The 27,037-nt window shown below is 43.2% G+C and overlaps 1 protein-coding gene across 4 annotated transcripts in view; it reads right to left on the minus strand.

Annotated features, from left to right (window-relative positions):
- The window catches only part of RBM47 (RNA binding motif protein 47), a 75,584-nt gene extending 55,737 nt beyond the window's left edge, over positions 1–19,847 (minus strand). For 2 of the 4 annotated variants that reach the window (XM_086889178.1, XM_086889177.1), the window contains exons 1-2: positions 19,681–19,847; positions 19,386–19,526 (exon numbers count right to left, since the gene is read on the minus strand). Coding sequence is in view for 2 of the 4 variants with exons in the window: in XM_086889176.1 (XP_086745302.1) it covers positions 18,330–18,358 (29 nt within the window). In the remaining 2 variants the exon portion in view is untranslated. Of the gene's footprint in view, positions 1–18,329; positions 18,760–19,385; positions 19,527–19,680 lie in introns of those variants that run through there. The other 2 variants (XM_086889176.1, XM_023925321.2) reach the window with 2 other exon arrangements.
- Between the last annotated feature and the right edge of the window lie 7,190 nt (positions 19,848–27,037).

A 27,037-nucleotide genomic window follows, 5' to 3' on the forward strand; every position in this document is an offset into this window, starting at 1 on the left:
ATTCCCTCATTACTTAGGTGCACTCAGTAGCTTTTAATTATATTTAATTATATTACCTGACATAATTTTTCCCTTCCATCACATCATTCTGCCACATTTTAATTTGCCTTATGGCTTGCTTTCAGTTAGCTGTAAGTAAGCCAGAAAACAGAACTTTTAGTAGTCATCAACACTCCAAGAACTTATATATTTACCTCTGCCTACAAATATCTGCATGTGATGCTACTAAGTTTTTCAATTGCCCTCTGAAGTCAAAAATTCAAAAATTCAAAAATGAGCTCAGTCAGCAGACTTTTTTAAAAGCTGGCTTTCTAAGGAACAATTTCTACTGCTCCATGTTTTTGCTATTTGAACTTCTCTAAGTGGGCTGGAATGAAAATCCGGCCTGATCAAGCAGATCTTGTTCAGGCAACATACCTTCAATTGATTTTACATACATTCATCACAATAATTTGCTTTAAAAACTGATTTTATGTCTAACTAGAACACAAGCAAATATGTTTAAACTGGGCATGTTTACATGTGCACCATATGGCTACCTAATTTACTTCCCATACTGGGGCAGGAGTGCCTTTTAAATTATTTACAACAGGAGCAGCTCATCATAGCCACATATGTAAAAATCATCTTGGCCAGTCATATTCCTCACAGGTCTGTGAAGCATCCCAAAAGCATATCCTGTCTTGCTCACTATGCAGACCTTCCAGGCATCACGCCTGCTGAGGCAGGGCCACCCAGCCCTGAGAGTAGGTACTGGCATCCTAAAGAAGAGCAGCTGGAGCCAGTAACAAATATGTGAAGAATGGTAGGACAAATGCATCAAATACCTCAGGTTAATTGACAATCAATTAAAGCTAATGCCTAGGAAAGCTTTCATGATATTGCAAACTCAGGGCTGAAAGTGCTAGATATAGAGGGCTTACATCTCTGCAACTTTAAGTAGACAATGCTGATATTATTATTCACTTATTTACTTACTTATGTTTACTATGTTTAATGATTTTCCAAAGCAAATTTAAGGTGATAGTATAGACCAGAAATAACCCCATGGCAGCACACTCAATGGGGGTGACTTGATCAGCCTCACTTCTACTGACACAGGTGTTTCAAAAGCACCACAGTGGCAGCAGACACAGCAGAGGAAGATAATACTGCTGCAAAAGTGCAATGAAGTGATACCCCTGTGAGTCACCACTCATGGTCTTTCCCTCCGTTCTCAACCATCACAATGTTGCTTTAGTTTCCCAAGGGACCTGCTGGAGGAGCCCTGCTAATTACTTCTCATAGCCCCCCAGGATCCCTCTGAGAGAGACTGCTGGAGAAACAGCTTGGACCTGAGAATCACTTATGGATGGGCTCATGGGTGGGCTTTGCACTGCCAGGGCCCTGCTTCTGTGGCAGAACTAGTCTCAAGTTAGTAACTGCACGTTTAGCATGTTATGCAAGCCTTTATTCCTGCTTTTTCACAAGTATCCATTCTTCTGCTCTGTGATAGCCACTCCTTTTCTCACTGATTTCATGCACCACAGGAGCACAGGTCCCATTGGCATCAGCATTCTCCCTCCAGCCTTGCCTGCCCTGCAGCAGTGACCCTGTGCTTCCTGGGTTAGGACCTGTATACAGCTCAAGCTATGTTTCTCCTGGATTCAAATTACTAAGATCAAAAGTTCAGCAGGTTCTATCCTCAGTCAGTCTGTTTATGTGTTTATTTGTTCCAGTAGCCTGCCAGGTCTTCACAGGTCTTAACAATCCCATGGGAAGATCCTTTCCTTTTCTCAGAGCTGGCTTGACTTGTGCAAGCGCAAACTTGAGGGGCTGCTTTGAGGGGAGAGCAGAGATGAGGGGTTAGTGAAGGATCATGAAACGCTGTTTGGGGCCAGCAAATTGCCACTAAAGAATGCTGTCCACTTATGTAGAAAAACTGGGTGCCAGCCGCTCACCAGCCCTGTTATTCAAGTTCTGCAGCCTGCAGCAAAAGGCTCCTAGAATTAGCTCTCCCAATCTGGTGGTGAGACACCTCTGATGTCTCAAATGGGTTTGCCTTGGGGTTGTTAAATACCTGCTCCATGTGATTGGGCTAATTAAAAGTTTTTAGCCAAACAAATCCCTGTTTGTGAGGGTATAAGAGCTAAGAAGATTAGATGTTAGTTAAACTAGACATAACTGAGAAAACAAAGTTGCTGCTGTTAGTTCTTAAAAATGCTACCCCACTGTGTGCAGGTGAAAGGACTGGATAACAAAATTAATAGGTGAAACAAAAGTCTCAAATGACAGGTATATCCCATCAGAAAAAGTGCTTCCTTAAATTCCATATTGCGATGTAACGGGAATATATTTATTCTACATACAGGTGGCAAAACCAGCTTTAGTAAAATTGGTCTGTTTTCTTCTTGCAAAGGAGATGTAGGTATTTTCTATTATTCTATAGGTTTACTACTGTAGCCCATTGACTAAACAGGTCAAATAACCCCAGGAGCTGGTTAAGCACAACACAGCTCTGCTCTTTGACCAGAAAGTCTGCTATTGAAAAACTGGATGAGTCCTGTTGTTGTACTGACCAGCTGAGAAGTCAGTGCCTCTCAAAGACTTCCTACCCTGTCCTTCCAGGGGGAGGTCTCAGTTTAAAAGAATCAGCTTATTTTACATTTTCATAGGAATCAGAAGTCAACTGTTTTTTTCTTCCAGTAGGGAACTACCTGCAATTGCATTCCCAGTATGAATAGATTAGGGAAAACTGAACTTGGATCCACAGCATATTTATGCTTAACAAATGTTTCCCCCCCACCAAAAAACCTAGGCCATTAGAGCCTCCAGACTCCTCCTTCTCCCCCTCTGCAAACAGACTCATGTCTTATGCTTGCTTAGAAATTCTTGACTTTATTCCCAGTGAAGCTGTTCAGTTCAGCAGCAGCCACCAGCCCTCTCCATCAGCATCTGCTGCCGCCCGTCATTTTGCCTTGTTTCACTCCTTCCTGGGCAGACATCTCATGGATCCCAGGTTTTTATCTTGATGGCTTCATTCTCCCCTACCAGCCTCATTCTAGCACACCTGCTAAAGCTGCTAGCACTAATTATACTTCTATTTGAATGTAAGTAGTTTGCTTGAGGACATAATAAGTATACAACTGATTTTGGAGCCTCTGAAAGAAGCCTGTTGATCTGATCAGTGCCAATGAGGAAGGGAGAGATGTAAGAACTACCTCCACAGAAGTGAAGTCAAACCACATCAGTGAGCGTTCCTGGGTGCTGGAATGGAAACCAATTGCGCCTTTTAAGGTACAGAACATCTGACACACTTTGGAACCATGTCATTTAAATGTTACTTGCCCAAACCAGAGGGCAGATCATCACTCTCCCAGGCAGAGAACGAGGGTCAGGGTGAGCTCTGGATTGTACCTTACACACAGTGTGGGTGCAGTCATTTGGTTTTGGCAGGCGACACAGCATCCTCCTCTGGAGGCAACCAGCCTGTGTGCCACAGAGCGATTCTGGGTGTGCTTGATTTACTAGCAGAGATGCAGCTAATGGGGAGCAGAGATAGAAAACCAAACTCCTTATTTAACAAGCAAAATAAAGAAATCTTTTACATCTGGAAATACTGAGGCAGATGATCAAATAATTAGCACTGCAAGTTTGTACTGCCTGCAGCTAGAAGAACTGCTCTCTGTGGAAGCAGGAATGTGGTTGAGCCTGAAAAAACGTGATAAGGGATCTGTACCTAAGATTTTTGGATGATCTGCATACGTCACAGGTAAGTTTCCAAAGAGCTGAAGGAGCATTCAGGACTGGACTCCCATGGAAAAAATCCCTACTTTATCCAGCTGAGGATGGCTTGGCACGCAAGTGCCAGTGCCACATTTTTACTCTTTCTGAGGAGGTGTGTCAAAACTAAAGGTGAAGAAACAACGAAGTGTCCCTTTTGTTTTTTTTTTTTTTTAATATCACAAGTTCACCCCAGGAACAGCAATAAGAAAAATTCTTTCTACTTGCTTTTCTCAACCAAATAAAAAATCAATTTCAGTTCAATTTTTTTCCCCAGCACTTTAGGGGAATTTCCTTCAATTTCCACATAAAGTAGTCACAATTCAAAATTGGAAATATTTTCCTTGGAATTTTAATTTTTTTACAGATCAGTCTGTTTTGCAAACTCAACCCAAACTTAAAAATAGTTTTATTTTTACAAAATCTTCACTTTTGATAGGTATGTAAGCTGTTTACATGTATTTTCATCCTAGCTGGAATCCTGATGAGCTTGCATATTGTAAGGAAAAAAAGTATGGGTATGGATTTCTATGGTGATGTTTCATCACATGTGTGGGCTGAGGCTGGCCGTAGCTATGAAATAGAAATGTAATATGTACAGATCTTGCTGATCTAGCAGAAGTATTAAATAACAAATCTCCTGGCTCTCTTACAGAAGATGATTCAAGCAATCTGTAGGTTCCTAGGCTGCTGCACAGGATCACAGCCTGATCACATGTGTATGATGGCATAAACAGATGAATAATAGCAACTGCATTTTCAGTCCCACCCACATTTCATCTTATTTTTTTTAATCACATTACACCTACACACAATGCTTGGCTAAGATTGACAAACACCAACAACAAGAAAATCAATGTTGTTTTCTGTACGTGTGTATTTCAGGAGGAAATTGTATCTGGGGATTTTTCCCCTTTTGTCTTGTTTTTGTTTTCATGGAAATAAATCTGGGAAAACAAGCTAAGAAAGTCTTTGGCTGCCATGGGATTTCAAATACTAAGTCCTAACAGAAGTGCAGGTAAAATTGGACTAGAGTAGGAGACAGCTGACCTATTACAAAATATTTCTGCATGGCTTCCCCATCGGGCTGCTGTCAGCTCCAGCACATGCCATGACCTTGCCTCTGTTGAGAATTGGAAGAGTATTGGCCTTGACTTGAATGGAGGCAGGCCCAAGCCCTCCTTAGACAGTTTCATACACTACGTGTTGGATGTGCGTGCCAGCATTATGCAACAGGGGCAAAAATGAAAACCTGTCAGGCACAGAACTGGTGCACTCAAGGACATACTGTTATTTGTTTTGCAGCTTTGCCACTCTAGCAGGGATTAACCACGTGCCATTGATAGCTGCCATGATAAAGTCAACCAAAACACATAATTTTTTAGCTTTCAGAACATGATCTAAATTTTTGAGGGAAATAGCTTGCTTGGCCTCAAGTTTTTATTTGGAAAAAAAAACAAACTGGGAAAACATTTACTTTTTCCAGTCTTTTCCCCCCATTTTCCCCCTCTTTTGTCCCCCAGCTAACAAAGCAGTAGATTGAATTCACCTCCCAATTCCTTTATTAATTATTTTTTCAACCAAGTGGGTAGGTATTGTAAGTTGCCAGCCTTCACTTTCTGGAAATTCTTTGGTGTATTACTGCATAGCAGAGTGGTGTGACAAGGATAAAGAGATTAGAAGTAATTTCATATAACTCCTTCTGTCAAAATCTGCAGAGGGCTTTTACTGGTAACTTGGAGTGTTGCTGAAATTCTTCATTAAAAACTTTCAATATACGGGCAGAAAAACTCTAAGCTCTAAGACACAAAGTAACCAAAACAGAGGGAGAGAAGGAATATTAAATCAAAGTCTGAATAGAGCAGAAATACAAAGGAAAGAAACCAACAAAACCAACCACCCCACTCAAGTACAACACTCATAATGCATGTTATCTCCAGGGGGGTTGACAAAAAAAATCAGCTTTGAAAGCCAGAAAACCACATGTTGATTTGCACCAGTTTCAAGTAAGTGTGCATAACCTGTGCAGACACAGGCTCTCCTTGCTAGCCTTAGGCTGCCCAGGTGGCTGTGAGCTGCTGCTTGATGGTCACTACGGCAAGCTGCCTGGGCTCACACAGAGTTCAGGCTGTGTTTTCCCTCTGTTGTATCAGCACACTTCGCATACAGCCTAGAGAGGCAAAATCTAGCCAGTAGATGAGGAACATTTCCTAGTATGGTGGTCAGGTATGGCCCCTAGTATTGTCAGTGTGAGAAAGCAAGGGTGAAGCACAGAGGAAAGAAGGAACTACATGTGATCTGTCCAACACAGCTGGGCCAGCCTACAGACCAGTAAAAAAAGCTTTGAAAAGAGGGTGGTTTGCATTCTCTATGATTGTTCTATTAAATGAACAGAGGAATGGACAGACATTAAATGATAATGTCAGTCCTGCACCTTTTGGAAAGTTACTATAGTGTTACAAAGCAATCACCAGGGATTGCAGGTCCTCATCAGAGCTGGTAGCCTTACAGAAGAACAAAGGAAGTGCAGATGAGCACAAGTACCGGTGCATGAAAGGGAGTGTGTTGCTACCACCATGGTTAGGAGAAGAGCTTAATTGCTTTGTCCTCTATTAGAGGGGCATATTCTTCTATTTCTTTGGGAGGTCCTTTTCTCTCTTTGTGGTTCATTCACCCATTAGTTTCCACAAATGTGTTCACACCTCAGGTTTGCTCAATGAAAGCTGTAGCATGATCTGCTGTGTTGCAGCCCACTCAGGACAGAAGTTTTTATCCTTATCTTCAGCCATTTGCTGAATGAGGAAGGTTGCCCTGCGTTCTTAATTTCTGACTGTCTTTCAAGCTGGCTGACCAGGGGATGCCTTCCCTCTAGTATCTGTGGTACCTGTCACAACAAGCGTTTCTCAGTTGTCCATTTCTGCTTCAAAAAGAACCAAAGCTTTGCCAGTAGCCACTGGCTAGGAAATGTAATGTATTCATGCTCTGATCCTGCACCTTTCTTGAGTCACAGCTGCTTCTGGGATGGTTTGATGGGAGGGAAAGCAGCTCCATTGTACAGATGTGCCTCAGCCCTAATCTGCCTAAAGGTGAGGTGCAAAGCAGAAACACAGCCCTGTGCGGTGGGCAACCCTGAGTCCACAGTCTCAGCACCTCGGTCTTTGACCAATCTCCTGTCCCTCACCTGAAAACAGCTTAACTTCAAGCAGCTATCACTTGTAACCCTTACCCACCAGGAAAAAGACAGTAAAACACCCCAACAGCACAGGGTGGATTGCTACATTTGACTTCTGCCACTTTACAGGCCACTTTAATAAACAGATCTCTAGAAGAGGGGCACTGTGGTGGCCAGAGCCATGCTGAACATACTCCCTAAGCAAGGAAGTGTCTAACCCTTGTACACCTATTATGGTGTACTATCCCAGTACTCAGTACGCTCCTCACTATTTGTCTTCCATAATGTCTTCCTTCTTTATCCCCCTATCTTTTCTTACCATTCAGAGAACATCAGCCTCTTTTATGTTTCCAGCTATTTTTACAGCTGCAATGCTGTAAGTGAAAGAGGCTCCCCCTGCAAGGTTTTGGTCCTTGTCCTGCTTGGCCAGTCTCAGGAGACCTCCAGCTGACCAGCAAGGATGCATGTGGGACCATCTGCATCCTCAAGCCCCTAAGCCAGCACACTTCAGACTGTGAGTGACTCCCACCCGTGAAAAGCCACGGTTCGTTCCTCCCTCTTTTACCCCAAAAATGTGCAGGGATGGGGATAAAACACAGCAAAGGGCCATGGCACAGAAATTACTACCCAGGATCCCCCTTTCCCAGCTCAATACCTAATTAGCCCTTGGTGATGAGGATACCTCTACTTGTGACTTCTCCTGGCCCCACAGGAGAAGTGACTGACTATGGACTATAGTCCCTGGCTATGCAGTGGCAGGGGGCTGGCATCTCCCCAGCCTGGCCACTTATTCCTGGTGTACTCCAACACAGCTCTACAGCCCAGGAGGGACAAAAGCATCGCAGGGCTTTCCTTGGGTGCCCTCCAATCTGACAAGTGGTACCATTTCCCTCACTGCCATGTTTCACCAAGTGAAGGTCCCAGCCTGGGTCTGGGTGGATCTTGCAGATACATGCATGGGGGAGTGAGTGGTGCAATGTGCTGCTGCCGTGGAGAACCTCATATTTGGAATGTGGGTGCTGAAAATTTGATCTCACGGTGTTCTGGACCCTCATAGGAGACATTGGCCTTCACTGTTTGCCATGCAGTAGAGAGGGCAGCCTTGTTCCTGAAGAGAAGCTGGGCTCAAACAGCAACAGGGGCAGCTGTCCCCACCATTCTGCCAGTGACAATGGAGGTGACAGCACCTGATGCACTGTGGGAAAGGGGAATCCACAGCTAAGGCAAGTAAAGAGGCTCTTGATTACAGTTTTCTGCCTTTGGTCTGCACATGGATCCTGTGTATCACTGGCCAAGTCATTTAAACCAAGCTTTGTACAGATGGTGACCAGTGGCATGTTCCGTGTTTTCAGATGGGAACGCCTTCTGGACTTCAATTTGCTTGCAGAAGCAATGAGCATTTAGAGCTGCAAGGGAACTCTTTGGGAAATGCATTTGAAAATGTGGATCTAAAGCAAAATTAAGTTTTCTGGAAAGTAGAGTCATGAGGTGAGCAGTGTGACTGACACATTAGTAGCTAAAGGGCAAATAAAACAAGAAAAGGAGACAATTTGTTTTGCCTCAAGGCAAACATTTAATTTCTGAATTCTTTACCCCATTCCTATTGTTAAATTTGGTGACATTTTCTAAATAAAATTTCACTCTAAAGCAAAAAAAGAAAGAAGTGATTGCATAATTTTGAAAACATGGGAATAACACTTCAATTTATTTGTGTACATGTATTTCTGATCACCCAAAATAACCTCTTGACATAAACCTTTATCTATAGCTTGTTTACCCTCAAGTACACTGTTCAGTGAAGATGACCTTAAACTAAGCAAGTTCACCTGTGCCTGGCCCTGACATCCGAAGCTGTATAATCAAAACTGTGGCAAGCTTCTTAATTTATATCCTGTGTCCTTATTTTTTAGTAAATAAATATCAAATGGTTGTTATGCAGATCATCTCATTACTGTTTGTAAGTATTTAAATGTTATAGCAAGGGGCACCACTAAAAAGCCAAAGAGTAATAAATCTCTCTTCAGAGCAAAGGAATTCAAGAGCATGAACCATTTACAACCTGAACAGCAGGAGAAAAAAACCCATTAATTATTTAAAGTTAGTTCATTGTCTACCCTTACTTTTATGGATGGCATATGGCAATGTTCCTTCAAAAAACCTCATCAGCACTGAATGTGTCGAAAAACCAGGAGCATACTATAGTAATGTATATAACAGGAGGCAAACTAGGATTGTGCAGACTATAAATCTGGCACTTCATATTTTTTATGAATAGGATATATATGTGCATGGTTTCCTAAGCTTCCCTGTATTTTTTTTTTTTTGATGCAACCTGAAACCCAACCCCGAATTCCATCATGAGGCATCCTACTGACGCGTGTGTCACCAGAGGGGTAGCACATGATATTTACTGCTTGGACTTCTTTTTCACAAAGGAACAGTAAATGACAAAAGCAGGGCAGTAGCAGAGAAAAAGGGAAGAGACAGGAGCGGGGGACTCCTTACAGCTTCTTGAGGAAAAGTTGGGCTGGTGAAAACCCTCGGATTCACATCCCGAAGTGCTCTGGCTTGGGCTGTGTTGTCTCCTTGGATGACTTGCCCTTTCTTCTGCTCCTGCTCTTGTTCAATAGCAGTGCCTCAAACTCACACATTTCCTTTCTCCTGCCATTGTCTCTAGCCCTGAGAACCCCTGCCTGGCTGGCTCTGAGTGCGGCCTCCCATGTCAGACCTTGTCCCCAAATGTGCTGTCTTCCTGCCCAGCCACCACTTCTCAGTTACTTCTGTTTGAGTTACCCCTTCTCCATCAGCCTTCTGACTCTTCATCGGCTTTTCAAGGCAGACAGTGGTCTTCCTCTCCTTCCTCTTTATCTCTCTCTTTCTTCCCTTCCCACTAGGTTCAGCCTGTTCCTCAGGAGCCCCACGCCCCAGTACCTGTTTCTTGGCTTTTTTTTATCTTTAGATGTCCTATAGACTGCTCTTGAACTCAGGGCAGAGAGCCCAGCAGGCTCATGCTAGAACTTTGACTCAAGTTTTTCACAGAGCATAGGCAGTGTCAACAGTGGGTTTGGGGATTTGGAAGTTAAAACTTGAAGTTTCCACTAAACACATGGAAACTGTTTTCAAAGGTTTATATCCTGCTTTGACCCTGCACAAGAGCCACTTCCTTGCTTGAGGTCAAGTACTTAGGAAACCTTGGGATGAAGTTGCAAAAGTTTGAAAAAACCAAATTCTCTAGCTTTGATTTTCAGAAATTGCCAAATACTTTTGGGCTAGTGACTCTTGGGTCTCTATACAGGTAAATGCAGAGCAATTCACAGGCCCCAGGCATCTTGCCACACAATGCAAAGCTTTGCAAAATTATGAGCAAATAAAAATGGTCTCCTAATAGAAAATGCAGGACATCCTTATTAACCAGAGCTGTTCTGTCTTCTTCCTTTTACATCTGCTTGTACAATGGAAACTTTTGGTGCAAAATGTCATGCACTTGGAGCAGTTACTGTCCCAGATCTCTGTAGGTTATATGGTGTGAACACTCTTTCCAGAGTGGGCTACAACTGTTGTATCTATTTGTCAACACTAAAACTACAGGCACTTTAGCAGTATGTTTCAAACTGCTTTTCCAAAACCAGTGATCTGAAGCAGAAACCTGGGACCTGTCCCACCAGCATCCTGGGGACTCCCAGCTCTCTCCTGTCTCTGGAGTTCCTCAGCAAGTGTTGCTCACTGCTCTGTCAACAGGACCTTGCTCTCACTTCACAGGGACACAGCTGGATCATGAAATGCAGCCTGCTGGCAGTGCCCCCTCCCCATCCCTTGACAACTTGTGCCATTGCAGTGCTTCACAGGTACAGCTGTGATTGGCACCTTCCCTCATCCTTCCCCAGGACTTCCACAGCACAATGGCCCAACCCTATTAAAATGGAGGCATAAGCCAAACACAGAAAAATCCCTGAGATTTGCTGAATTCCCCACGGATTGGCCATAGGAGACCTCCCAAGCTGGTGAGATGTTCAGCTTTACCAGCAGAGACCAGTAAGCACACAATAGCTATCTGCAAAAACCACTTGACTGTGCTGTTGTTAACTCATGCATACCATTTTCTATGGCAAGGCAGGGACATGAACCCAGGTTTCCTAAGCTTTATACTGGTGCTTTTCCTGCAAAACCAGTCATTTGTATAGTTTTTGCTCCTTGCCTGGCTTGTTCTACACCCTGTTGCACATATGCATGCTCAGAAGAAACCTTTATTTAATAGTGATTGACATTTGCAGGAGCTTTAAGAATACAATGATTTTGGCACCAGTTGCTTTCCAGGTAAGGATTAACAAACCAATGTGTTAACCACCACCTGATGTTCTTTGTTTGAAAAAGGCCACGTTTCAAAATGGTGGCAGCTTTCAGACTTTTTTTTCAGAAGGATTGTGTTTTGGTTTGGAAATAGGGAAGCACAACAGGGATTGCAACACAAAAGGACATGAAGAGGAAATGTGATATAGTGGTTTGGACCTACAGAAGGACCGATAAAATTATGTTCATCTCACACTCTTCATGTTATGGTGCTGGATTTAGAGGACACAAAAGCAGTGTCCCCTCATCAGAGCTCAGGCAGAAGCTAAGCCCTTTCAGTGTCTTGGTATTGTGGCTGAAACCCACATTCAAACAATGTAGAAATACAGTGAAAAGGAAAGTCTGGTTCATCCACCTTGCCTGTTATTCAAAGCTCCTGATGTTGGCCAGAAGGGGGTTCACCCCTTTTGCTTTTCCATGGTTCCAACATCTCTACATCCTAGTGTCTAGTGTTTGCAAGGATGCAGAGTGGGTGGTCTATGGAGCACCAGGGCACACAGCAGCCGGTTCAGAGCACGTATGCTGTGCCAGGACCCCTGGCCACAGTGACTGGCACAGGGGTCCACAGGACCACAGGACCTCACTGACTGGCACAGACAGAGCATGTGGAGAGCATGGAGGCCCCAGGAACTGTGGGGGCCAGTGACAGAAGGCAAAAGTGAGCCTCTGAAGATGGGTAAGCAGTGAGCCATCTTTGAACAACAGAACTCTGAAAGAAACTTGCATAACAACAACAACAAGCTTAGCTAATCCTCTTTGCACCAGCCTCAGCTCTGCAAAGGGTTTGTCCGACCTGCCTGTGGGTATTCCTAGGGCACAGGGGACAGATAACCTCGTATCCAACCTGTGGTAACACAACTACAGCTCCCCAGCTGCAGCACGATATTTTTTGGTTACTTTGGAGTACAGCAAAAAAGAGAACACACAGTTGCCTATGTGTTAAAAACATGAAGGTGCGTTCAAAGATACTTTAAACTTAAACACAGCCCAGAGAACAGACCTTAAAATATCAGGGAGGGTTCCTGGCTGGAAGGCAGAGAGGAGCAGAGCAGCACAGACAGGTGTGGTCAGGAGCTGTTGCCTGTCTCAGACCCTGTTCCCACTGATCACACACTGCAGGAGGCAGGGCACTGTGCTGACATCCCAGACACCTCTTGCCACCCCTGTGGTGCTTAGGAAGATTTATTCTGCACATATACAGTCTGACCTGTGACTCACATAGGTAAGTTGAGACTTGGGACTTCAATACGTGGAAGAAGCACGTAAAAGCCTTTTTGTTTATTGTTGCTCAATACAATTATCCTCTACATAAATCACATGTTTTTCCTTCCATGCAGGACAACTGTGGCCTGTTTGAGCCCTGCCCAGGTTGAAGCTTGCTTCTGGGCCCTGGGGTTGTGCAATGCCGCTGGGTACATCTGCAGCCACCCTTGGCCTGGGTGCCCAGGGTGAGCAGACAACTTTGTCAGTAGCATCTTCTCATCCCATATACTTTGTAAACACTGGCTAAGACACCACAAATGGCAGCAACAGCAAGCAAATCCAGATCTCCTGACCGAGCCAGAGGCACCTCCACATTCATTGAATGTGTGCACTCAATAAGTCAGATAAGTTGTGTCTTTTCTTGCCTGCTTCATGAGGCCAAGAAACCAAAGGCAGAATCCATCTTCAAAAGCCACAGAACGTACTGCAGTCCCAGAAGTTTGAATATACTCACCAATTAAGTCTAGGTTTGCTTGGAGCTTTACCTGTGACTATGCTCTGGTGAGCTTCAGGTACCATATTAGTGCTGCTTTTAATGAAAATGCTAATGACAGTGAAATGCTTCCTGTGAAGACTAGCACTCACATTAGGATGTGAGTGGTGTATGAACTCTGGTGAAATTTCAGCATACACAGTCAACAGAAATTTTACTGCAAGAAACATGGCCTTAAGTCATGGTAACAATGTTAATATTTAATTGAGGTGAGTGGAACGTGCTCTTTTGTTCAAAAACATCTAGAGGACATGTTTCTGCATGCATGATCGTGTTTGACTCTATCTTCTCTCCTTGCCTTTCATGCTTTTTCCCTGCTCTGGCTCTTCCTCCCTCCCCAGACATAAGAGCTCCCACAGTTGTACCCTGCTTACTGCTCAGACCTCATACTCTCTGTTTGTCAACCCAGCACAACTTCCAGCTTTAAAGATCTGTTAGCCACAGTCTCTTCATAATTCCACCCTTACAGGTCCTGAAATCTTGAGCACAGCTTTCAAACCCTAGTGAAGCACCTCTGTCTCAGCTTTTACCTGACTGGGATCAGACTCAGTGAACGGACCTTTTCCTCCCCTGTCTCCTCCCTCCTCCCCCTCCTCTTCCTCTTCCTCCTCCTCCTCCTCCTCTTTCCAAGGATTTCTCATTTCTCATTTTGTCCCTTTCCTTGTCGTCCCAGCCCTGCAAATGCCTCCCCTTCACCCAAGTCCATCACCTTCCTCCTTGAGTTTTGATTCTCCTTTTTTCTCTTCTTATTGTTGCTGATTTATGCTGATGACCTATATCACCCTTTTGTTATGCTGTGTACATTTTACCAACTCTGTTCCTCTGCTGCCCTGATCCTTTTCTTTTCCTCATTAAAAAAGACTGTTTATTTGGCCTCTGTCCAGAGGCTATCTACTGCTGAATTTTTTGGTGCACTAAACTACAAGTGGTCCCATTCAGCACCATCCATTAACCTCCTCCATTATGTCCACTATTCAGCTTTTTTGCAATTTCTGCTCCATCAACCCTCATGACTTCTCTTTTGCTTTTAGCCCTTATCTCCATACCGAGTTAAATTGAAAAATTCTTCCTACATTTCAATTTCCTTCGATTTTCTTCCCCATAATATCCAGCCCAACCAACACCCCTCAGTTCTTTCTTCTGAAAGCCCAGCCATCGCATCCAGCAATATGTGGATAAAGCAGAGTCTCTAATACTGCCCCTCTCTCAAGGAATACCCAAAGTCTCTTTTCTCTCCTTTCCACAGTGTCCATTACTGCTCTGTTTGCAGGCAGGGCACAATTTTTATTTGGGCAGCCTTTCTTTCAAGGTACAGCTAAGACCTGTTGATGTTTTCTGCACACATCAAAGACATTGGCTATTATATCTGCCCTTAAAATGTAAATACTTCCCTGTAGTCCTGTCCTCACATTAGCTCATTAATGGTGACATTCCTTTTTGCTCTTTCATAATTTGATCCACTACTGATCTACAATCTTGATCCACTGTTTCATCTTCCAAATATTATTTCAAGAGTCATTTTCATAGCTTTGAATGTGCAACTCATTTTCTGTGTTCCTGTTGATCCTCTTTCCATCTCCTAACAAATCAAATAAAAGGTGTCCTTATGCACAACACTTGCTCAGGCAGGCAGAGCTGAATAGCACAGACAGGTGTCTTCTGCAGCTTATGAACACTCACTTTATGCTTCCCATCATATGCCCTTCTGTTTTCCTTCATACTTCCTCACTGGGACTACCTCCCTGGTCACAACTGCAGACAAACTTTGCTCACCTCTCCTAAATTCCTTCTAAAATCTCTCCCTTGCTGCTGAGACAGTACAACAGCAGCCAGTCTGCTGGCATGCTGTTCTCACTATGTACCCAGCTGACCCCTCACCATTTCCTCGTGCTTCACCTGCATCTATCCCATCTCTTGCCTCTCACCAGCTATTTCATGCATAAGCCCCACATGGCAGTGACAGCCCTTCCGCTCCTCCTGCATGAGCAGCTCCACACAGCAGAAACACCCAGGTCAGGAATCCCAGGTCTGTGACACAGCAATCACAAATGACATCTTGAATGTTACTGGGAACTCATCTTGCTGAAACTCAGCCTACACCCTGACTTGTGGTGCAGCTTACTAAGTTTCTCTGATAAAAGACAAAAAGGCAGAAGCAGTATCTCAGTTTATTTCTAAGGCACAACTCCAGCCCATCCACTGGGTACTCAAAAGGCCAAAACATGAATGCAAACTGAGCTACATCACTTGGGGTGTAGCTTCTCCAGAGCAAACCTCCCAATGGCTCTCATGTTGGCAAATAGGATAGAAAGCCTCTCAGTTGCTAGTGGCTAGTTAAGCTGTTCCCCTTTGGAAATACATGAAAGTTACTGTTGTCACGTTATTGTTGGTTGAGGATTCTCATGCCTTTGTAGTTTCTTTCCATCTCACAGCAAATAAGCCCATCTGTGCTGACTCAATCTCAGCTTTATGATCTATCTAAACAAAAGATAACATCCAGACTCTAAGCATATTTTGTAAAATACACTTAAAAAATATCAGAAACCTCTTTCTTCTTTTCAAATAAAATCTTACTTGGGATCAGGGCAAATGAAAGCCTGGAAAGGACAAAAATGCCCTCAAGTATCAGGTAGTCAGCTTTGCAGTTACTAAAAAAGTTGCTTTCCTCTGTTGAGTTTACTGTGTCACCAAAGCCCTACCAGCCATAGCTATACAAAGCCTGCATTGTCTCAGCAAGGCTACTGAGATGTTCCTGATCTTGGCAAGAGCTAGGTGTACCCAGAAGCATTTTATTGAAAAAAAATTACTACAGCAGAAAGAAATATTATTTTAGGCCTCATACTGGAAAGATAAAGGTCAGAGTCCTTCCCTCTGCTAAGGGAGCAGAGAAAAATATCCTGTTCACAGGATCCATTTTACAAACTTCAAAATCTCATCTAAAAATCCCCTTATGAAACAAATTTCAGAGTGACTACAGTATAAGGAAGGACTTGTTGGTTTAACAACACCAGTAATTTGGAGATTTCAACTTCATGACAAAAGAGGCAACTACACACAGCCATAAGCAGGCATGCATATGAGAGACAGTCTCTTTATAGTTAATTTGTTAGATCTGCTTCCTTGCTACAAAGCAAACCTGATCTTTATGTTCACCTTTATGTTCATCATTGATTTATTTTTTTAACAGGAGCAGGATCTGACAGTGTTTCTTCACAAAGAGCACATACTTGCCCCTACTAAATTTCTCAATAAATCAGAGCAATATTGATTCAGGAAACTACACACAAGTGATCAGGGCCATTTGAATGAAAAAGCCAAGATTACATTTTTGTTTCACCCATAAATGTGGTGTAACATCTGCTGGAGTTTGTAAGCCTAGCAGGGCTGTGAGTTCCTGTGGTAACCCAACTGGAACTCTCGCACCACTCCAGGGTAAGCCCTGCTCTTCTCTAGCTGGGTGTTCCCACAGCTTTCACAGAAGAGGGTGTAGCATTTCACAGAGTGGTAGCAAAGTGAGGGGGCTCTGCCCTGTGGAGGAAGCCAAGACTCCAAACTGTGGGAAGGTGCAAAAGCAGACCCCAGCGCCAGGGATAGCTCTGCTGAAGGTAGATCAAGGGTTCAGACCAAACTGACATAGAAACAGTACTCCTCGAAGGCTCTAGCATCCCCACTGATTATATTAAATATTTTTATTACAATGTTTTCAACTTCTAAATAATCTGTTGTATCGAAGGCAGCGCATTCTTTTATTTTCTTAAACTTCAAACAAAGATTTTGCACCCTTAGCTGCAGCAGGGACACTTGGAAATTATTAGCAACCCCATTTATATGCCAGCCACCTCCAAATATCTCCCTAACAACACTTAGGGCCCGGAGCCTGTCTCAGAAGAGGTCAGAGCCCAAAAGCAGAAGAAGGAGCTGGGCTCTCGAGGCGAGGTGGGAACAGCTGCCCTCAGCTCTGGGCAGGATGCACAGCTTTGAAACAAGCCAGGATTTCAACAAGGATTTCAACAAGCCAGGATTTCAGCCTCTCTCCGGACGGGAATATGCAGGGGAGTGGCGGGACAGAGAACGAATGTGCAGAAGGAGTGTTTGTCTCTCCGGTTATCTCGCAGCCAGCCTCCAGCCTGCCGGACACCGAGCAGCGGCCCATTCCTGGCGTTATCTGCAGCTCTGGAGCGCTGCCGCCCAGTTTCCAGCTGTACACCAGGCTCCGCTTAACACCGCGGGCGACCTCTGGCCCCCGGGCCCGGCACCTGCGCCAGACGCGCGGCTCCCCGCTCGCATCATGTGAGCCCCGACCGGCTGCGGGAGAATAATTGCAGGCTTGTCCAAATTATCGTGTGAGAAGTCTGGGAGGCACATAAGGGCACCGATACTCAGCTTGCGTTAGCCTCAGGCGGCTCATTTCAGCCCCGTCTAATGCTCCTGCCTTCTGCTGACCTAGCCCAGTTGAGCCGACAAAATTTAGTAGGGATTTTGCGACCTGTAAGATCCCAGCCCATCCTTAACCATTGTAATAGATTGGCCTTAGCTCAAAGTTTTATTTTAAATTCCTAAGAAGAAATGAGCTGTGTAGCCTTACCTCTAAAAAAAAAATTAAAATCTGCTCTTTCTTTTAACGTGAATAAAGAGACCCTAGTATTTCTCATATCATCACGCTTATCTCAGCATGAAGAAGATGCTTGACCTCCTGATGGATACATGTTTTTTTCACGGTCTTCAGAAACTTTTCACAGATAAGATCCCATTCTTATGCTAATGTCTATAGCAGATTGGCAGACAGCAGACTCAGAGCCCTCTTGTCACCTCCCTGTCACTTGTGCCACGGCTCTGTGGTCTGTACAAACTACAGTATTTTAAGTGTTCAGAAAGAAGAAACAGACATAAAACAAAACACTCCTTCCGAAATTGATTCCAAAGGCACTAGGCAAGTCACGCTGTGCTTTTTCTTTGACATGGAAAAACACGTATTTTAAATTAAAACTCTCAGATCTGCAAATCACTTCTGAATCTGTCCTTGTTTAGTACCTGCCTCTGCCTCTCATCTGTCATCTTTCTTCAGAATCATCAGAAATCTGCCAGCTGGAAAGAGTCACCAAAACTCCACGGAAAACCTCTGAAGTCCTCTCAATTTGCCTTTCCCACGCAAAAAAATACTTTAAAATGTATTTTCTGAGTGAACTTCTGGCCGCTTGCATTGTCAACCCAATCACAGAGGAGTAAGCACAACCCAATCCGCAGCGAAGGGCGCAGGAAGCGCAGAGCAAACCGAAAAGCGACTTTACCTACCTGGAGCCCACCTCAGCGCCCAGCACCATTCGCAGACACGGCAGCGTTTTGGGGCAGCGACCTTAATGCATTGTCCTTCCTACAGCGCTGCTAAGTGAGAGTTGAGCAACTCCTTGCACTGCTGCTTGGAGCAACAGCTCTCCCAGTCTTAACCCCCTCTCTTGGCTCTTCGCTTCTTTGCCGCTTTTTTTTTTTTTTTTTTTTTTTTTAACAGAATTTTTCAGCACTAAAACTTGCAATTAGTACCAGCTAAGCCAAAGCCCCTGCTCGCCCCTGCCCTAAGCCGCACATTCCAGGGCGCTGAGCGGGGCGCTGAGCTCTTTGCCGGCACCGCGCAGCTCTTCCACCCCCAGACCCGGCTCTCTGCCCCCAAACTCGGTAAGGCTGCAGGAGCTCAGCAACACCCACTGAAACTCGGACAGGGGAAAAATTGGGCTCTAATCTCCAGCCTGGGTGGTTTTTATTATCCTCCTCCCCCCCTCCTCGCTTTCTCTCCACACTCACAGTAGCAAGGTTGTCTCTGGACTACTCCCTGCCTTAAACTCACCAAACCAGATTTTTACTCCCAACACCTTCCCGTAAATCTGAACTGAAATTTTACCCTGCTTGCTGAGTTCTGGCTGGCTGAGGGCCAGCCAGCATTCCTGTTGTTTTAAGAAGGCAGATTAAAAAAAAACAAAAACAAAACAAACAAAAAACCCCCAAAAACACCACCAGCAACACCCCACAAACAAACAAAAACCTAACCCCAAACACACAACCCCCCCCCCCCCCCAAAAAAAGAAAAACACGAAAAAAACAAACAAATAAAAGGGGGAAAAAGAAAAAACCAGAGAAGAAAACCTGGAAAGATGCAAGGGCTGGAAGGAAGTAAACTTTTAGGGCAGCTTTACTAAAAATACTGCGGGAGGGAGTGATGTGCATTTATCTCTAAAGGGCTAAAACAGTAACTTTTTCTTTTTCGGCAGTGTCAGTCATGAGAAAAGATGCTTCCCAGCCATCTGCCTCCTTCAGGTGAATGAATATTTGAAAAGAAAATAAACCTCTGGTACTCACCTGAAGGACAGCAGCAGGCACCAGCACAGCAGGGAGAGGAGCCTGCACCTTTGCCTGATCCAGTTACCCCAAGGCAGCGGTAACGCTGGTTTGAGAAGTGCCACATTTTACACTTTTCTGACCTAAAGTTACATGTGGTTTCTAGAAAAGGAACAAAAGAGAAACCAGTTTATATAGAAAAAGCCAATAACCAAGCCTTCTTTTAAACTCCGTGTGATCCCTCTGACCGTTGTCTGGAACGCTTAAAGAAACAATGAAGCAAGACTGTAAACTTTCTTATCCCCTTTTACCTTACCTGTCTGTGCCTGGATATGGGCTTTGATGTATTGAGACAAAGCACAAGACCTGTTTATAGTAAATGAAACCAACCAACAGAGAGATCTAACTCAGACTTGTGACTAAACAAACTGGAACAGGAAGCACACACCAGCAGATTATTTTTTTTTTAAAGTAGTAATTCCTGCTAGCATTGTCATGAAACAGAAAAAGGAAAAAGAAAAAAAAAAGAAAAGGTTTTGCTTCTCCCTTCAATCACGTTTTTTCAAATGCAGGAGGTTTTTTTTTTGGGGGGGGGGGGGGTATTTTTTGTTTGTTTTGTTTTGTTTTTTTCTGGAGGGCAAAAACCCAACCCAACCAACCAACCAACCAGAATCCCTAAACAAATAAGCAATGTTCCATCATGTATATGCAAATACTTAACAGAGCAATATTTACCACTAGTGGTGATCTGGAGATATTATTCATCTATCTGTTTCCCCATGTAGGTCATTTGTGCAACTGATTAGTATCATGACCCTCACCCCAATTAACATCTGTAAATGGTGAGTAGACAGAGGATCTTCATCTAGGACAACTGGACAGTTCAAGTCCCCAACAGCAGATTAGAAGTTATGCAAGTTAAATCTTTAAAGAATAAATAATATTAGAGCTCAAAAATTGTGAAGTAAGTTGATTTTCATAACTTTTCTTAATTTAAAAAATATTTTTTATTCTTAATTAATTCTTAGCAATTCTTAATTAAGAATTCTTCTTAATTCTTCTTGATTTTTAAAATATTTGTTTAGAGGTGGGTAGAAGTTTGTCCTTCTAAACAATAATTTTTCTAATTGTATTCTTTTTCAAGTATAGAGAAATTTCACAGGTTTTACCTAAGCAAATCCACATTCACTCCCTAATAGGGTTTTGCTGCAGGCAGAAACCGATGAATCAAACTTATTATATATTATATTGGTATAATATGTAAAGCTGAGTTAAATGTTGCAAAGTTCAAGTTAACAGTGTGTTCTCTCCAAACTATCACAATTCAAAAGTTGATAAATGCATGTGATTCTAGTTTTAGCAAATGCATCAAGAATAAAAACAGCCTTTCAAAACTTAACTGCATTAATGAGCAAATAATCATGGGAAAAATTTTCGTAAAGTACTTGAATTAAAATGGGAATTCAGCATTAGCAGCAAATATTTTGCAGTTGAGTTCTTTAAGAAACAATAGTCCAGAATAGTAAATAAGGAGAGGTTTAGTGCTACAAAAACCTCTTTAATATTCTATAGTAATCTTCTTTAAACTCATGACCCATTTGCCCAAAGGGAGGCTTTCCCATAGTGTCCTCATCTGATAAGTTTGCCAATAAAGTTCTCAGGCAGAGAACCTATGCTCCATTTGCTCCATTTAGAGGGGCAAATTTGCATTAGTGGCAGAAGTTGTTCCCTGCCAACATGTACAGATTACTCCTAAATGAGTGTCTCTGTAATATAACAAATAGTACAGAAAAGGGAAAGGCATGTGAGTGCATTGTCCTGGATGCCCAGAACACAGGTATACTGCCAAAAGCCACGGTTGCACCAGCGTGGTAAAGTCAACTATCTGAAGGTATGCTGCTGAAAGTACAGCTCTGCCTGTTCTACTGACTCTTCACATGTGCTTGTGGATCTTGTCTCTGAAAGCCAGTTCATGCCTTTCTGATGCAGGATGCAAACAGGTTTCCTTGGAAGATACCAAAGATAGGAAAGAGTTTGACTTTCTTCTTAGTTCAGTTCAGCTGCAGGTGAAGTGTGTGGCAGCACTAGGGGTGTCTGGTTAGAGCTAATGCCTGGCAGTGGCTCATCCAGCAATTAAACTACTCCTTATTGCTCACCTCTGTGTGAGGAGACACTTTCCATGGACCCAGGAGAGATTGCAAGGTACCACCTCTGTCTGCATGCTCCTGCAGGTGTAGGGATGATCAGGACACATCTGCTCACAACCATTTCATGGACTTCCAGACTTTGGCGAGGAAAGCAATTTTTGCATTTCTCATCTGCCAGCAAAACAATAGTGCAAAACCTCTACTATTTATCACTTGTGCTTTATTCTGACTCACAGATTCCAGATCAAATAACAGGTAATGTTGCCAGGCTGTTCCTTAAGTGCACTTTCTCAGCACAAATGACAGTAGCAATTCAGGAAAATCTTTTCTTGACCACCAAATGCTGAATCTATCAAGAGCTGAGATGGGATGAAAGCAGCTCAACAATCAGTTGTAGAAATTGTTGCCATTGAGGTTTCAGGTGACCTAAAATTAAACATTAGATCTACCTGATATAATGGCAATCTGAGACATTTTTGACATAAGAATTACTTTTCTCCCTCTTGTCCCAGTTGTCTAGCTGACAAAGTGTTTTAAGGGGTTGTGAGCTCCTTACATAGGAAGGAATGAGTGACCCACATGTAATTTGCTGCAGCACCTTCCAGTCTGTGTGTTAAAATGAAAGAGCAGTCACAGCTCTCCAACGTGGAGAAGAGATTTCCTGTTTCTCTGCCAAGCCATGGCAGGGTTTCTGACCAAAAGAAAGAATTTAATGAGTCCATAGCAAAGCAAATTAAGCTAAGTGCAGCATGATTAGGCTGTGAACACTAATCTTTAGAGGCAATAGTATTTGATTAAGGAAGGTATCCTCCTTAAAATTGCAATAAAAAGTGTCAGGGGGTTTGGGGTGTTTTTTGGAGGGCTGTGTCCCCTGGACTGTAATTTTTCCTTCTGAATATGACTTACTGTATTATCAGTTATGTTAAACACCTATTGTAGAGTTGATCCCTCCTGTCCAATAGCTGACTTTACTACAGCAAGAAAACTGCATGTTGAGTTTGGTGACTGCAATTCATTAAGGAGATTATGAAAAAACTTATTTTCCCCTCTCTCTCTAATTGGGAAACTATGAAAAAGTGAGAGTATGTTACTCAAGAATGAATTTCTAATTATCAGAAAAGTAATTGGAGAAGTAGAACACTTGCTACCTTTGTCAAAAATTAAAAAGCCTCTATTTCAATTCTAAATTTTGTTTAAGTTTTCTAACACAGAATGTTTCCTACTACAGGTTAAACATTTGAATATAGTTCGGCAATCAAAGAGTCTGTCAATAATACAGCAGATAATACGGAGTCTGTAATCATACAGCATTTGATTTTTTCCCAGTTAAAGTTTGGAGAGTGTGCACTTCTGATAGTGTTCTGTGAAATCGTGTCCCTTTCTATGTAAAAGATTTCAATATGTTTAGTCTGTAACACAGCACCTTCTTCTTTAGAAAGGTCTTGTTTTCTTTGTGACACTTCCATGCAGTCTGTTTGCGCCTCTGCCACTGTGCCTCCCCCGTCATCTCCTCCCAGTCTGTACCTCTTGCTTTCCTACTTGGTGGTTTGACCATCCTACCCCTCTCAACAGCTGCTTCCTCTACACACATTTCAGACTCAGGCTTTAATTTAAATTCTTCATTTCTCAGCCCTTCTCATTCTTGTCTCTATCTCAGCACTTTGCCTCTGCCTTTCCACAACTCCAGCAGCAACAGCCCAGGTCATGGTAATATTTGCTTTTCTACAAGTAACTAACTTCATGTGCTCTGCCATGCTGTCCTCACACCAAATACAATCCCCAGACAAAAAGGAGGTAAAGCCACTGGAGTCTTTTTCTTGAGCCCCTCCCAAAGGCTATTTGCTGTGACAGCAGTGAGATTCCCAGTGTTGTGTTTTGGGATGGAGATGACAAGCCTGGAGGCATGCCCTCACCTGAGCCTGGGCAGAAGCTCTGTTGCCTGCCTGGCCGTGCTGAAGGTGCTGTCTTCTCCTTGCCCTCCATCCCAGTGCAATAACTCTCCTCCCTCTCCAGGTCCCGGCTCCAGGTGGCAGTGCCCGCTGTGCAGCCCTGCACACCCGTGGGAGCTGTGTACAAGGCAGTGGGTTTGCACCTGCTGTGTGCAGGAGCCCCCAGCAGCAGAGGTGCAGCCACAGTGGCCCCACGGCTGCTCCCCTTGGCCCAGGGCCTGCGAGCTGCCAGGGGCTCTGTCCCCAGCAGCCCTGGCTGGGGGTGTCACAGCTACGCCGTCCAGGATGGCAGCAGCTGCTTCTCTTTGATGGAAGCCCTTCACCCAGGGCATGTTGGTATATATGCCACGTGCTCCTGCTGTGTTTGGCTAGCGAAAAGTCTTTGGGGGTTTCTGGCCAGAGGCATATATTGGGGCATTTTAATTCAGGGCTGTCTGCATGGTGCACATTGGCTGTAGTCAAACATGACCTTACATAACCGAAACCCACAACTCACGGAGTAACACAACAAGCTGTTGCTCCTCTTCCCTCTTGATTTTTTTTTAAGTTTTGGAGGGAAGAGAACTCCACACTTTCACAGAGCCACAGGCAACATCACCTCCAACACAGAAATAATAATAGTTATGCCATTTCTGTTACTATTATGCTGAGCTCTTTCACACAGTGGTTTTCCAGCCCTCGTAATAAAATGAGAACCTGAAAAAGCAAGGGCAAACCACTCTGAATATAGTATTACCCTTCTCTCACAGCTCAGAAGAGTAGATAGTTTGCACAGGTTGTCTTGGAGTTGTGTTCTTCCTTTCAGATTGTTGAGAATTCACAGCTGAAAACTTGGGTGCTCTCCTCACATTTACAAACATTCACTCCTCACATTCACAAACATTCTTTAGCACAAAACTGGGAGCCATTGCTGGTGAAATCAGAAGCTGGGTAAAATCACAAGGCTCTGTGGTCAGATTTAACCCCGGCTGGGAGTCACACAGTTCTGGTCTGGTATTTACTCTGAAGTCACTTCTTTTGGAAGGGAAGTGAAACAGGCACTGTGCAGCAGAAGCAGTTCAGCAGGAAATTATCGTTATGTACTGAAGCAAGCCCTAAGAACAGAACAAAGCCAAGTAGAATTCAGCTTATTAATCCTTGTAAAAAGGGGGAGGGAAGAGAGAAAAGACATGGCCTAAATTCACTTTTGTCTCTCAGCACACAAAAGCAGCAAGGTCTGAGAGGCCACCGAGACGACATCAGATATCACAGTGGTGCATGTAGACACTTGTGTGCACGGCTGGGTGTGAGCTTGAGGAGAGGTCAGGGGAACAACCAGGAAAGTTTGTGACTGTGGGAGGGAGGGGGTGTTCACACACATCCCGTAATAGTCATGGGTGGTTACCAGAAAAAAAGGACTCAGATGACTCAGGGACTTGAAAATAATGGTGAGAGAAGGTTTTTCACGCTCCAATGGACAGAAGTACTCCAGCAGGACATGGACACAGACTGTGGGACTATAATGCAGACAAGGAAGCCATTAAACAGGAAGGTCACCCAGACACACTAGATCTCTGTACCACATAAGCCTTATGTTAATAAACACTGATATTCTTTTTTACTTAAACAGCCAGGTAAAATTAATTTTTTCTTTTTTTTTTTTTTGGAATTAGCACTTTGCAACAAACCCAGGAATTTTCTGGTTCAGGAAAAATCAGATAATCATGAAATAGTTTATTTCAGCAACAGATGATGCTAAATCAGAAGTCTCCTCTGCAGGCTTTCGGTAGAACTGTTCACCTGCACTGCGGTAATCTGGTGCTTTACTTCTGTGTTCTGTGCATTGCTTGCAGCTTCTGAGCCCTCAGTTGTCTCCACTCTACCCATCCATCAGTAATTATGGCATTATAGAATGTTTTGGGTTGGAAAGAACCTTAAAGACCATCTAATTCCAGCCCTCTGCCACAGACAGGGACACCTTTCACTAGACCAGGTTGCTCCAGGGATGGGTCATCCACAACTTCTCTAGGCAACCTGCTCTAGTGCCCCAACACCTTCATTGTGAGGAATTTCTTTCTAAAATCTAGTCTAAATCTATCCTCTTTCAGTCTAGAACTCCTTCTGAAACTTTTTAACATTTTCAAGTAACAGTTTTTGTAAGAATGTTTGGTTTTCATGCTCTTGACTGTCTAACCATGGAAGCACATATGCTCAAAGACAAATTTCAGCAAAAAAATATGGTTACCTTTACATTTACCTTGACTTTCATCAAAGTTCTGGGTTGATACTCAAATTCAGAGATTGTTCTTGTTTCTAATACTTATTCTGGTACAGGAACTGCTTCAACAATGGGTGACAGATGTCAGATACCAGTTTCCATGAGATCAAACTAATTTTTGAAAAAAATTCCTTAAAATATTCCCATTGGGCCATGATAGGGCAAAACAATAAGTAAGATTGGGCCCTTGACCACCTTTGATTCAACATTACCCATGTTTTCTCATCCCAGGCTTTGGGCAGCTGCAGCCTTCTCCCACAGCTGAGTAAACTCCAAACACCAAGTGCCAGCATCCAGCTCCATGTCTCTTTACCTCCAAAAAGGACACAATAATTAATAATTGATGATGCACAAGGGAAAAAGAGGAAGCAGACTACTAGGAAAGATAAGAATTAGCAATGGGGACAGAAGGAGTAATTAAACATGACAAAAGATCCACACACCTATCTGGGAACTAGGAACAGAAGGCTCTGTGACAGGAGAACAGTTGAGGCCACAATATTTTCTCTGCTCTCTCCCTTTCTTTTTTTCCTTTTCTTTTTTTAGAGAAAGACAAACACACAAAAAAAATCTACATCATGCTGGAAAAACTAATTGAACTGTAAGCCATTACAAGAGTTGGGTTTGCACTGAATAGTCTCAAAGGGTGTAGACTCAAAATTGGATATAGGAAATCTAAAAACATTCAGCTTGCGTGTCTAGTCCACTTGAAACCTAGAGAGAGTGACCAGCTCACTCTCAGGCAGGAATACTCTTAGTAGCACTGAAGTCCAGTTTTGAAAGTTTCTGTGATAATCTTTTCATAACTGATCATCATATAACAGCAGCATAATGTGTCTTGTTGCAATATTTGAAGAAGATCCCTACTCTTACCAGCCCCTTTAGATTCATAGCAGCAAGATGAACAGTACAACATGGATTTGAGGTGTTATACAGAAAGCATATTTATCAGCTTAATTCCTTTATTTGCACCGTCCTGCAGTTGGCTAATGATGAATATTTGCATGTTTCTGTTTCTTCCTATTTTTTCAATATTACACAGCATCTTTTCAGCCTAATCTGAGAGTTCAAACAAATTGGTTCTAAAGAGCAATTAAATCCTCCCTAGCTGAAAATTAATTACAAACCTACAGTGTAAAGGTGAAATTCACCCAGCCTATGTGAAAAATGGGGACTGTATATACTTGAATGAAAGACATGGCACATTAAAATTCATGCTTTATTTTAGTCTTAGTTGCAACATTCTAAGCAATCTACTGTTCTTTAAAAAATTAATCAAGAAATGCAAATGATTAGCATTGCATATATCAATTAATGAAT

Source organism: Cyanistes caeruleus, chromosome 5, assembly GCF_971803275.1.
Source record: "Cyanistes caeruleus chromosome 5, bCyaCae1.hap1.1, whole genome shotgun sequence".
NCBI classification, from domain to species: Eukaryota; Metazoa; Chordata; class Aves; order Passeriformes; family Paridae; genus Cyanistes; species Cyanistes caeruleus.